The 13901-nt window shown below is 37.6% G+C and overlaps 1 protein-coding gene and 1 pseudogene across 1 annotated transcript; both read right to left on the bottom strand.

Annotated features, from left to right (window-relative positions):
- Positions 1-19: 19 nt before the first annotated feature.
- LOC9266911 (uncharacterized) lies at positions 20-3238 on the bottom strand. Its single transcript, XM_066304529.1, has 15 exons — positions 2715-3238; positions 2513-2605; positions 2324-2419; positions 1896-2240; positions 1737-1805; positions 1561-1644; positions 1408-1473; positions 1248-1313; positions 1081-1146; positions 882-947; positions 738-803; positions 573-620; positions 432-494; positions 281-346; positions 20-118 (listed from the first exon to the last, which is right to left on the bottom strand). The coding sequence occupies exons 1-15, from the start codon at positions 2916-2918 to the stop codon at positions 20-22; spliced, it is 1497 nt and encodes a 498-aa protein (XP_066160626.1). The 5' UTR covers positions 2919-3238.
- A 3199-nt stretch (positions 3239-6437) lies between these two features.
- On the bottom strand, positions 6438-11133 carry LOC107279079 (uncharacterized; annotated as a pseudogene).
- Between the last annotated feature and the right edge of the window lie 2768 nt (positions 11134-13901).

Here is a 13901-nt window from a genome sequence, read left to right on the forward strand (position 1 = left end):
TTACTTTCAAACTTTTCTATCAAATAATTTTTGAACTAAATAAGAAGTGAAAACTAATCTTGGCACAAATAATCTCCATCTGTTTCCCATGGTCATTTAGGCCAAAGGTTCGTTTGTTCTAGAATAAAAGAATACATCACATTGTCATGAACTATAGTAAACATTCATAGTTAGTTACAAACAGTACCAAATAATATAATGCTATGTATCCATGATAACCATATAATAGGATGCAACCATGGTGAGTTCAGAATAAAAATATAAATTGAAAGACAAGGACCTTGTGTGCAGTAGCATGCTTGGTTGGTGGTGTCTTATCCTCATCTTGAACATGGCTTTGTGAATTCTGTTGTCAAAGAGAGCATATATTCCCAGTTACAAAATAGTGCAACTATTCCCATGTATAAAACAATGAAATTTATGTATATTACCATCACAATGTTTTCCTGCTCAACATGACAAATTTCTTGCAAGGGACCGTCACCATACACTTTCTATCACAGTGGAAAATAAAAGGACATTAAGACCAGATTTTATTAAACTATTTAGACTAAAATGTTAGCAAGGTTTACCACTGTTGAATTGTCAGTTAAAAAGTCCATTGTGTTGCATTGTCGTTTCTGAAAAAATAGAGAGAATTTACAGTAAAAACCAACATGCTGTGTGTGCTATTTTAGTTGTTGTGTAGTGTTCAATAAATAGAAATAGCATTTTGAACTTGAAACAATTAGACTAACCTTAGAAGCAGTACTATACTTGTTTAGGCTTGGTCTAACAAGCTTGCGGGTAAGGTTCTCTTTGTTCTGCAATACACATGTGTGTTATAGTTTCAAAGAGCTTATATCTGTAGACATGGTGACTTAAAGTGATGAAAAAATAACCTTGTGTGTACTTGTAACTTTGTGTGCATTCACCATATAGTTGTCCTGGTTGTTAGGTTTATTGTTCTACAGTGGAAGGTAACAAATAAATTTTACAAATCTATATATACATTTATATATCGAAATTAAGCTACTTTCAAACACTTATTGACTATGGCATTGAGTTTGAAAGGATAAAGAGAGAACTTAATCAACTTACCTTGTATGCACTAGAAATACTCTTCCCTGGTTGCATAAGCTCATTCTGGTCCAAATTTCCTTTGCGCTGCAATGGAATAGCTCATAAAATTGGCACAAACTATAATGTTCCAATTATTTGTTTACTCTGACATCATGCACTCCAATTAATAAAAAAGTGAAATTAACCTTGTTTGCACAGGAAGTAATCTTCCTTTGCTTCCCACTGTGATTCTGGCCCAAAGACTGTGTATTCTAGAGTAAAAGAAGGCATATGATTATAATGAATGCTATGTAAATAATAGTGAATATATATATATAATAATATTTTAAATGCAAAGGCAAGGACCTTGTAAACAGTAGAATGCTTGGTTGGTGGTTGCAAATTCTCATCGTGCACATGGCTTTGTGTATTCTATTGTAAAAGAGAGAAAATAAATGCTATTCCCAAGTAAAAAAACACAGCTATTCCCAGTTATAAGATGGTGCTATATCACATTACCATCAAACTGTTGTCCTGCTGATCCATAATGTTTCCCTCCTCAAACATACAAATTTCTTGCGAGGGGTTGTCACCATACACTCTCTGTCCATAACAGAAAATGAACAGAGATCTATACCACAGTTTATGAGATAATGCAGAAAATGTTATGATATTTCTTCCATAAAGATACATACCCTCCTTTTTGAATTAGGTACGTCATCACAAATAGCTTTTTTGTTTGTTGACGCTCCATCTAAACCTCCCTGTTACTTCAATTAGGTAAGTTAGATGCATTCATTGGGTCACACACAAGCTCATATAATTTTTTTAGGACTCAACTCCCTTAAATTCACCTGATTCTTTTGTGCCTTTTCCAACTTGGTTGCCTTCTCTTTTAATTGTAAAAGTTCAGCATCATTATTCTCAACATGGCGTTCTAACTTTTCCATCTGCGGTCTAATAGCCATTACATCTTCACTGGAGTTATCCTCCACTGTAGTAAGATTTATATTCTGCAAACGTCGGGAAGTTGGCACATCAAGCACTTGTTTAGGCTTTGGAACTAGTCCAAGACCATGCACACGCCCAGGCTTGTCATCTCCTAGTATTTGGTTCAATGCATCTCCTTTCCAAGCAGTCTTTCCTTTACTAGCATCCGCTAAAGCTAGTTGTTCAGCTATAAGTCTCTTCAAATTATCCTAAACATATGAAAAATTAATACGAATAAAACAACATATGAGAATAACTGAAAAATATCTATGGTTGAGTGTTAATAGTATACCACATGCCCATTTATATTCTTGTCACTTTTGCGCTTGTGTGTGTGGACATAAACAACAGCTCTATGTGGTTTCTTCTTTGCAGGATCTTTTTGTCTCTATGGAACACATGACCAAATCAGTAAAGTCTTAACAGTAGCTATACATGCTTGAAATGGAAATAGATGAATACTATTCAAGACATGTTTTACCATCTCTTCTCTTGTGTGAGCAAAACTCTTTGTCCCTGCTGTGTGAATTGCCTTCTTCTTTTGGCAGTTTTTCTTATTCTGCTCACTTATTCTCTGTTATGGTCTCGTAGAGTTAGCAATCAAAAAAGAATATTGCATTGTTTTGTTTAGTACAGAGTTCTAATTTGTAAGACCATTACAGAAATGAATATGGTACATGTACCTTCGATTTCTCGTTCATCCAATGATTGACAAGAGCAATCCACTGGTCAGAAAGCACACCTTCTAGGACATTGTTGCAATTAGCTTCCTTAGTCTCATTCACATCAAAATACAAATCTTTTAGTTTTGCTTTATATTGCCACCATCTTTCTACAATTTTTTTTAATATGAACTCTTCCATCCGAGGAGCATAAAGGAATCTCATCTACATATAGCAACACAGAAACTCATATGGCCATATGGGGATATGCATAACATAATACAAGAAGTTAGCAAAAATGTTGATCTGAAAAGGAATTACCTTACTTGCTTAAGTATGTCCTTTTTAACTTTTAGTTCATTTGTATTTTTCTCTCTCTTTCCTATTACATATCTCCAGTCTGTGTAGCCTAAGCTACACAGACTACCATTCCTAGCTACCATTCCAAGAAATTTACCCAAAATTCCAGCTTCTTCCCCTACCGCCTGATTGAGATCATTGCATTGAACCACAATTCTAAGCCCTTTCGGAAGGTTCCAAACATCTTTCAGTTTTGTCGAAAGGTTCCAAACATCTTTCAGTTTTGTCTTGCCACGTGTTTCAGGTGCTCCATTTTCAACTGTTCGGTGTTAAATTGCAAAGACAAAAGTGATCCTTAGTAATCAGGGATACGAGTAATAATGTCATTATTTCTTACCATTAGGACTGTTAAACTTAGCAGTTACCTCGAACATTAATATCAACATCAGTATCTTCATTGCTTTCATCATCAATATCAACATCGTCATTAGTGTCTTCATTGCTTTCTCCATCATTGATATCAAAATCGTCATCAGTGTCTTCATTGCCTTCTCCAAAATCATCACATACAGTTTCTTGTTCAGATGGTGTGGCAAGCTATGGAAGGGTATTTTCTTCTTCAGTCTGTTCCTCTGACAAATATTCCTCATTGCTCTGAACAATACGCCTTCTTCTACTCCTTGCCATATCTCTTGCACCCAAAAAAACCTATCTGTCATTTATGGCGTCGAAAGTATATCATTCTCATTTCAGAAGTAGGACTGTGCTGTACATAGTTTCAGACAGAATAATTTCAGAATTGATTATACCCTGAGCCATTTTGGATTTGTTTTTGAAGAACAACAGAGTACTGCTGTCCCAAAAGTAATGCTATAATATGGATCTGTTTGTCATACTCACTAATTCATTTGTCCATTTTATAGGCCAACAATTTGAAACAAGTAATGGGTAGAAATAACAAAATTTAATTGGCTGCAAGGTAAAACTAGATCACATATTGTATTGCTTACAGTTGTGTGAAGCCTAGCCGTACGTAGACCAGGCTCCTTCAGCTATGGACGGTCAGTGCATCTGACTCCAAACCTGAAAATAGAACACATCAAATTGGTAAGTATTGTAGTACTGGAAGGGAATTAGCCTCCATTGCAATTTGGCGACTCAGAGAGGTAGTAAGATGTGCAGAGGGAGGCAGAGATTCCGGGGCTTGGAAACATTGCCGCCAACCGCGCGGGGTGGAGCAGAGCGAAGTGGACAGCCGGTGTCGGGAGGTATAACCCGCATCAATTGCAGTGCCCCGGTCACCCAGCACATCGGCTGGGGGCGTCTCCGGCCCGCCGCATGCCCTACGTCATCCATGCCCTACAACTGGATGAAATTCGGACGTAACATATTTTGGTTAGTTGTTTAATTTATCTAAGCATGACCGAAAAGACACGTGTTTTTCCATTGCCAATCCGGTCCGGACAGACCGCATGAAAAAGACATGTAATATATTTTTGGTCCTAAAATATAGTTATTTAAAAAATGTTAGCACGATAAAAAAACACGTGTTTTTCGTTGTCGACCCGGTCCGGACAGACCGCATGAAAAAATATATATAACTAAATAACAGTGATTTAATATTTTAGGACAACAAAAAACCACATGTTTTTTCGTTGTTGACCCGGCCGGACAGACCGTATGAAATCTGGACGTAAAATTTGTGTTAAAATAGTAGTTAGTTAATTTATCATAGAACGACCAAAAAAAACACGTGTTTTTTCGTTGTTGACCCAGTCCGAACAGACGGGATGAAATTCGGACGTAACATATTTTTGTCTTAAAATAGTAGTTATTTAATTTATATTAGAACGACTGAAAAGACACTTGTTTTTCCATTGTCGACCTGGTCTGGATAGACTGCATGAAAAAGTGGCATAATATATTTTAGGTGTTAAAATATAGTTAATTAAAAATGTTAGCACGACAAAAAAAATCATATGTTATTTCATTGTCGACCCGGTCCGGACAGACCGCATGGAAAAGAGATGCAATATATTTTTGGTCTTAAAATATAGTTATTTAAAAAATGTTAGCACAACCAAAAAATCACGTGTTATTTCATTGTTGACCCGTTCCGGACAGACCACATGAAAAATATATATAATTAAATAACAGTGATTTAATTTTTTAGGACAACAAAAAACCACGTGTTTTTTCATTGTCGACACAATCCGGACAGACCGTATGAAATCTGTACATAAAATATTTTTTTGTCTTAAAATAGTAGTTAGTTAATTTATCATAGCACGACAAAAACACGTGTTTTTTCATTGTCGACCCGGTCCGGACAGACTGGATGAAATCCGGATATTCTGAAAATAAGTTTTCAAATGGTTTATTTTTAAAATTTTAAAATAAAAAAGTTCAAAAAATTAAAAAATTTCTGGGGCAACAGAATTTTTTTTCCCGTTCAAGGAGAGGAAAAAGTTTTTAGGAATTGCCACTAGAGAAGAAATGAAAAAAATTATGCATTTGCTAGTTCTCGAACTAGAGTTGTCAATACAGTAGAAGAAGCTAAGTACCACTAGGCTATGTCCCCCTTTATTTATTTTTTCACGTTAGCTGCAATTGAGAATATAAATAGACAGAATATAAATAGACTTCTCCAGGTATTTATATAAGATGGAAATTTAAATTCTGTTAGCACGACCGAAAAGGCACATGCTATTTCGTTGTCGACCCAGTCTGTACAGAACGCATGAAATTAAGACGTAAAATATTTTTGGTCATAAAATAATAGTTATTTAAATTATATTTGCAAGACCGATAAACCACTTGTTTTTTCGTTGTCGACCCGGTCTGGACAAGCCGTATAAAATCAGGATGTAAAATAATTTTTCTTTAAATAATTGTTATTTAATTTATGTTAGCACGACCAAAAAACCACATGTTTTTTCGTTGTCGTCTCGGTCCATACTGATCGCATGATAAAATCCAGACGTAACATATTTTGTCCTAAAATAATAGTTGGTGTGGCCAAAAATATTTATATTGAAAAAATAAGTTTTCGATCAGTTTAATTTTAAAATTAAAAATAAAAAGTTCAAAAATTCTCGTTATCTAGCCAGCTAAGAAGGATAGGGAAAAAAATTAGGAATCGCCCCTAGAAAAAAAATAAAAAAAATCTAGGCTGGCATATTTGTTTTCCTCGTTATCTAGCCAGCTAAGGAGAGGGAAAAAAATTTAGGAATCGCCACTGGAGAAGAAATGGAAAAAAATGCATTTGTTAGGATTTGAACTACAGTCTTCGATACGGCTGAAGAAGCCATGTACCACCAGGCTATGTCCACTTCATGTTGGAGTTGTCCGTTCGACTTACTTATTCACGTTAGGTGCCATTGACAACGTAAATAGTTTTCTTATATAGGTGGAAATGGAATAACAGAACACAATAGATGCAAAGATTATAAACGCCCATTCCTTTTTCTCATCATATAAACAATATGATATCCTGGATATTTAAAAATAAGATCTAACCACCAATTCTGTATATAACTAATGTAGAACATTATTACAGGACTTATGTATGCAAATAAAAAGTTGAATCGATCTGGCTCAATCACTTAGACAATCCAAGGAAATATACGAATGACATTTTCATCCAGAAAAGCTATTGTGGTGAAGAAGCCTTCATCGCAGTAAATCTCCATCCAAAATTACTGCCATAAAAATAAAGTGCTCCCCAAGTGAAGATATAAATAATATAAGGAAATCATTGATAATGGACAGATAGATAGTGAAAAACCTTCATAACCTCACCTTTAATTAGTTACCATGTTATCGACAGTTGTTCCTTCTATATCTCTTCGAATCCATGTCTGACCATCATGTGCACTGTCAAATAGCTCCCCAAGATTATTGACATGGTATGGTTCGCATTCCACATCATTCCATTCTTCGCCCAGTTCAAATACATCTCTGGGTTTCATATTCCTTACAATAGACCACCCTGGATTTAAATGGTCTTCAATGTAAAACACTTGGTTGACTTGATTTGCAAATACAAAGGGCTCATGCTCAATCTTTTCACCGGTATGAATTTTATTTGAGAAATTCACAAGTTTGCAGCCAAACTTATCTATTTTCACTCATTTTCCTTTAGTTACATCGACCCATTCATATTTAAACAACACAACTGAGAAATTTCCATAGTAGTCTAACTTAATTATATCAAGTACCCTTCCATAATACATGATATCACCAAGGATAGGGTTAGTATCACTGGCGGACGTGTAGCTCGATGTTTTTACAGTCACAACAACTCCACTGTTTTGAGTCACCCTGGCATAACGCTTTGATCTGAACCTATACCCATGGGTATTGAATGCTCTATGTCGTTTTGCTACCTCAATTGGTCCACGTGCTAGCCATCTAATATCCTCATCAATACTATCAATACCTCTTTGATTCTCCAACTGCAAGATCTACACCAAACCAAAAGATGTATTAGTATTTGAAAAAGAGAAACATAAATTTTGAGACTTACATAATCTCTGAACCAATCAGGGAATTGTTCATTTTGCATGTTCTCAATGTTTTTTGGAGTTAGCCTTTTGCGTTTCTTCCTTTGCAAATCAGCAGCATGTTCTCTGCAAAACAAATAAACATAAATTTGAAGCAAAACACTTACAACACATAAAAAAAGGCTATGTTAGGACAATACGTACTTCAGATATGGCACTATAGCATCACAGTTGTATAGCACATATCTATATGCTTGCAATTTCTCTCTATCAGTTAAGGAGTACGCCGATGGTTTTCCCAATGGTTTTCCTACTGGAGGAAACAAAGTGGATTCTTGCCTACTCATGGGAGTCTCAAATTGATCTGGTTTGTCATTATTCCTTGATGGTATGTTATGCTTGGTAGAGAAACCTTCCAAGTATCGCGAACAAAATGCCATGCACTCATCTGCCAAATATGATTCTGCAATTGAACCTTCTGGACGCGCTTTGTTGCGAACATACGACTTCAATTTACCCAGGTACCTGTAATATACATACAAGGCACAAAACTAATAAGTTAGTATTGTATCATATGACATATGAGAAATATTATAAATTGTATGCTAATATATTTTTAGTACCTTTCAATAAAGTACATCCATCGATAGCAAACTGGCCCAGCAATCTTACATTCAGTAGCTAAATGGACGACTAAGTGAACCATAACAGTGAAGAATCCAGGAGGAAATATCATTTCCATTCTGCACAATGTGATTTTAATTGCTTCTTCCAAACGGTCAAGCTCATCAACATGGAGAACTTTTGAACATATTCCTCGAAAGTAAGCAGATAAGTCAAACAAGACAGATGTGACTTCATCGGGAAGAATACCCCTCAAAGCAATTGGAATCAATTGTTGCATTAGAACATGGCAATCATGTGTTTTGAGCCCATGAATTTTTCCTTCAGCAGAGTTCACACATCTAGATATGTTTGAAGAATAGCCACAGGAACTTTTATATCCCTAAGAACTTTACAGAACAATTGCTTCTCACTTTTGGACATAGTAAAGCTGGCAGGTGGTAAGTAGAACTTGCTTGAAGTTCTTTGTTGTGGATGGAGCTCCCCTCTAATGTTCATTTCCTTGAGATCAAGACGAACTTGGAGATTATCCTTTGACTTTCCTTCTAAATTTAGAAGTATACCATAAATATTGTCGCACACATTTTTTTCTATGTGCATCACATCAAGATTATGCCGAAGAAGATTGCCATCCCAGTAAGGTAGTGTGAATAAACTACTTACTGCCTTATAAGTTTTTGACTTCTTAAAATCACCGATAGCATTTATTTCATCCAATACCGGACGCCCATAGTAAGTCATAGGCTCTGTACTAATCTCTGTGGTTCCATCAAAAGAATTTCTATCAAAACGAAATTCATGATTAGGTGGCAAAAATCGACGATGACCCATAAAACAAGATTTCTTCCCATGTGCCAAACGTTTGGACCATACATTTGGACCACAAGGCGGGCATGCAAATTCTCCATGCACCATATGTGAAGCAAGCATTCCTAAAGTTGGCAAGTCATTTATAGTCCACAGTACAGCTGCCCTCAAATTAAAAGTTTCATTTCTAAATGCATCATATATGGAAATGCCATTGACAAATATGTCTCTTAAATCTTCTAGAAGCGGCTGGAGGAAAACATGAATGTTATCTCTAGGACTTTTGAGCCCAGGAATTATTAATGGCATTAGAAGATTAGGTTCCTTCATGCAGAGCCATGGTGGAAGATTATATATTACTAAAACAACTGGCCAGCAACTATAGGTAGAGCTCAACATACCATATGGGTTAAACCCATCTGTAGCTAACCCAAATCGTATATTACGAGAATCAGATGCAAATTGCTTGAACCTTTTATCAAAGTTCTTCCATGCTGGAGAATCAGCTGGATGTCGAAGCACACCATCCTCTACTAAGCGCTCTTCATCATGCCAACGTGGGAGCGATGTTGTTTCTCTACACATGAACAATCTTTTCAGCCTCTCCTTTATTGGAAAATATCATAAGACTTTGCTTGGCGTTGCTTTCTTTCTTTCTTTCTTCGTTAACTTGGTTTCTGGTTTTTTATCTTTCCATCTAGAAGCCTTACAAGTTGAACAAAAATCATCATTAACCTTCTCTTTCCAAAACAGCTGACAGTTATTGGGACATGCATGAATTTGTTGATAATCTAGACCAAATTTTGAAACCACCTTCTTAGCCTCATAAAAGTTTTTTGGCAATTCTTTTCCATTTGGAATTGCCATGTGAAGAATATCAAGTAGATCTCCAAATGATTTATCACTTCATTTGTTCATGGATTTCATATTGAACAAAAGCACTAGCAGAGATAAGTGTGATAGTTCACATCCATCCCATAAAGGCTTCTCTGAATCTTTCACCAACTTATAAAATGCTTGAGCTTCTAAATTTGGTCCATCAGTGTGTGTACATGGCGAATCTGCAGAATCACTCATAGGCATGTCGTCATACACAGTCCTAAGTGCATCATTAATTAATTCGTGCATGTTAGCACGCATGTCTTCATTGTGAGGCTGTGGTTGTTGGTTCCTAATTTGCTCCTCTGAAGACTCACCATGAAAATCCCATTGGTCATAACTCTGAAGCATTCCATTGCACACCAAATGATCATAGACATCATTTTTTGAAAGTAGCATAGTATGTACGCATGTTTCACATGGACAATAAATCTTTGTATCCTCTAACTTATCTTTATATGCAAATTCAAGAAATCCATCTACTCCAGCTAAGTACTCAACAGAACCTCTAGGGTAGCGCAAAAGAATCTTGATGGTTTCTAAATCCATTTCGACCTATATAAAAAATTTGATATTTCAGGTTCTTGTAGATAATAACAATGACAAGGAATTGTCTCTTATGATCATGACGTAGCAAAAATAGGGCAATTAGAAAAGTACCAGTATAAAATCAGTGTCAGCTAATTTTGTCACAACCTAATAGACCTCCTTTATACACTGAAACAAAAGCTTTTACTCTGCAAAAATAGAGAAGAGCTAAATCAATTTACAGAAAAAACATCCAGCAATCTAATGTCAAAGCTGTCATCTCCAAGTTAAATTCCTTACTATAAATTACCTCTAGTTAATCTACAGATGATGACTCCAGAAGCACATGCGTTTAAAACCTATGTTCCAAATATCCGTTCGGATGAACAAGAAAAATCTGCAGGTGTTATTAAACTCAATCAGATAGACTCATGATGCAACAAACCTGAATAATTAAAAAAAATTGACATTGACCTGGATCTGACACTGACCTGGATTTGGGGCCAAATGGGGAATCAACCTATGAGAAGTGGCTAAGAAAAGGACCGTGCTTGCCGTTGACCCGCTGTCGTCGGCCTCGGCCCGTCGCCGGCCTGCCGCGGCCGATCCCCTCGCGGGCTCGCCGCCGCCGCTGCTGAGAACGCGCCGCTGGCCGCCGATGTGCGCTGCCGCCGCCGCCGTCGGTGTGCGCCGTGGCAGTGATGTGCGAGAGCGTGAGAAGAAAATGAGATGCGGTGTGGGAACAGGATGGGGCGGCGCTCTCGTGCGTGTTGGGTGAGGTGAGAGACACGAGAGGAGAGGAGAGAAGGTGGGAGACTAAGGTTGCCTGCTAAAGTGCTAATTTCACAGATCGTATTTTAGTTGTTATGATATAAACAACTAAATAAATGATTTGATAAGAAATGTGATTAGCTCAGTTGGTTGGGTTGCGCATATTCTATCCTAGAGACCCAGGTTCGAATCCTCTGTTTGCATCTTTGCCCCACTAATTTATTCCTATCAGGTATCAGCAGCCACTTCGCTTGTGGAATTTTTTTAAAAAATAAACTCGCTTGATAAATTTTTTAGAAAACAAAAACAACACTTTTCCCAATAAACTCGCTTGATAAATTTTTTAGAAAACAAAAACAACACGCCCAATACACAATGTAAAAAAACAGCTCGCTCAATTATTATTATTTTTTAAAAAGCATGCTTAGTCCAAAAGTTTTAACAGGAAAAAAAAAGCAACTCACTTGATAATTTCTTTTAAAAAACAATTCGCTAGAGGTCCGAAATGTAAAAATAAATATCTCACTCGATTATTTTAAAAAATACAATAAGTTCGCTTATTCCAAAAGTTTTTACAGGGCATCAAGACCATTGCAAATTCAGCCGTTGCAAGATACTCAATCTCTGCAACCCATGTTCTGCAACACATATTATCTATTACAAATTAGGCTCACCCACTACTAAGCGTTGCTAGGGTCGCATTTTGGCAATGCATCCTTAATGCGTTGCCAAGCATGTATTGCTAGAGGGGGTTCTTGTTGTAGTAACGCATCAGTTATCAAACTAACAAAGTATAAGTAAAATATTACCACGAAAGAACATATTGACAAATCTATTAACTTAATAAATTAACAGAAAATTTAGCCACCATGTCCTCTCACGACTTAGAAATTCCCACAATTAATCAAGATTAAATTACACTAGTGGAACAATAACTTGGTAGGTGGGTATGATTTAGTGGAACAACTTGTAAAATGTAAAAAAAAGTATAAATTTGGTAATCACGTGCATTTTGATAAAAACACTGTTACATATCTATGATTCATCCTATTAATTTTGTTGTTTGTATTATAAGAATATGTTTCGTAGTGCTCATCATCGGAAACAATGAATATTTGATTAGTCAAATCGCTTGAAAATTATATTAGTTTGCACTTAGTTTTGACGGTCATTATATTTTTTCAGTTTCAATTCGATAGGTTGTTTCATTATTATAACCATGCAAATGCAATACATTTAGACGCTTGTCGACGCTTGTCGAGAACTCGAGATAGCCTAAGTGGCTGCTTTTTCTACATCAACGTAAGGTTTTCGGTAGGATTTTTCGTCCGTCCCTTTTTTTCGCATTTTTTTCTTTTTTTCGCCGCTTTTTCTTAGGTTGATCGAGAAATATTCAATCAGATTTTATGGGATGATTGGTTTAGCATCGTACGGATATTCAATCAGATTTGATGGGATGATTGGTTTAGCATAGTACGGATACGAGACTGTTTCCAGATATTGAAGACGACAATCGGTTATGCGAGCTAGGCCTACCGCTTTACATGTGGGCTAGGTCAAATAGAGACAATGCAACTGCTTTACTTGTGGGCTAGGTCAAATAGAGACAGGCCAAACAGAGGAAGGTGACGGGCTGGACTAGGAGGGAGGTAACGGGCAGGACTAGGACTGAAAAGGAAGGAAGAAAGACCCAAAATAAAGAGTATAATGTATGCTATACACAATTGTTTTTAGCCGTTGCAACGCACAGGTATTTTTTCTAGTAATAAATAGATAGATATCAAAAATGGCAAAGTGCACAAACTATTTTTAATTCTAATAGTACCAACATTGCACCAACATCCTAATCCTAAATGAAAATTGCAGAAAGGGCTAAATAGTTAAATATAAATTCATAGCTAAAATAGCTACTTTGGTCCAAAACAACCCAAGAACTGCTTGCGAAACGCCTCCTTGAGGTTCTGCCGGGTGCCGCTCTTGCATGGCTCATCGTCATTGTCGACGCTGCATTTGCAGATCATCATCAGGCCATGCAGGTCATCCGGCCCGAGCTCCGTGGACATCGTCGCCGCCGCCGCGGCCTCCTCGACGACGGCGACGTCGCAGTGGATGGCGAACTCATCATCGGTGCTGGACCACTGGCTCGCCAGGACGTCGTGGCGGATGAACGTGAAGCAGCAGTACTCCGCCTTCCCGGTGCCGTGGAACGACGTCGCGTAGCTCCTCACCTCGTTCGTCGGAGGCACGCACGGCTGCAGACTGACCATGCGGAACCGGACGTTGGTTCGGATGCCGCCGCCGCCGGCGGTGGTGGTGCCGGGGTCGGCGGCGTGGAGCTTGAGGCACACGGTGGAGTAGCCGTTGCCCGAATATTTATTTGCTCGAGTTGGGGTGGAAGAAGAAGCTCCAGGTGTGACCTGCGGCCTGGAACTTGGACGACTCGATGTCGTATTTGCTGCCTTGGTGAGATTTCTTGATCGCGTTGCGTACTTTGATCTTGAGAAAGTTGCAACCGGAGGTGGCCGCCGAAGTAGAGGTGGCCGTCGACGCGGTGACGACGTCCTTTGTCGGTGACGACGACATGGCAAGCTAACTAGCAGCTACCTGGTGGTGTGATGGAAATAACATGCTTGGAGACATTGATCATTTCATCAATTTAAATGCCTAATGCTTAGCCGCATGATCAGCATGTGTTGGATGAAAAGATGCTTGCATACAACAACATCTGCTGATCGAGTCAATCACCTGAAGACTTAGTTCTCACGTGAAGAGAGAACGTGTGCTTGTGGCCGTT

The sequence above is a fragment of the Oryza sativa genome, chromosome 10 (assembly GCF_034140825.1).
Source record: "Oryza sativa Japonica Group chromosome 10, ASM3414082v1".
Classification (NCBI taxonomy): domain Eukaryota; kingdom Viridiplantae; phylum Streptophyta; class Magnoliopsida; order Poales; family Poaceae; genus Oryza; species Oryza sativa.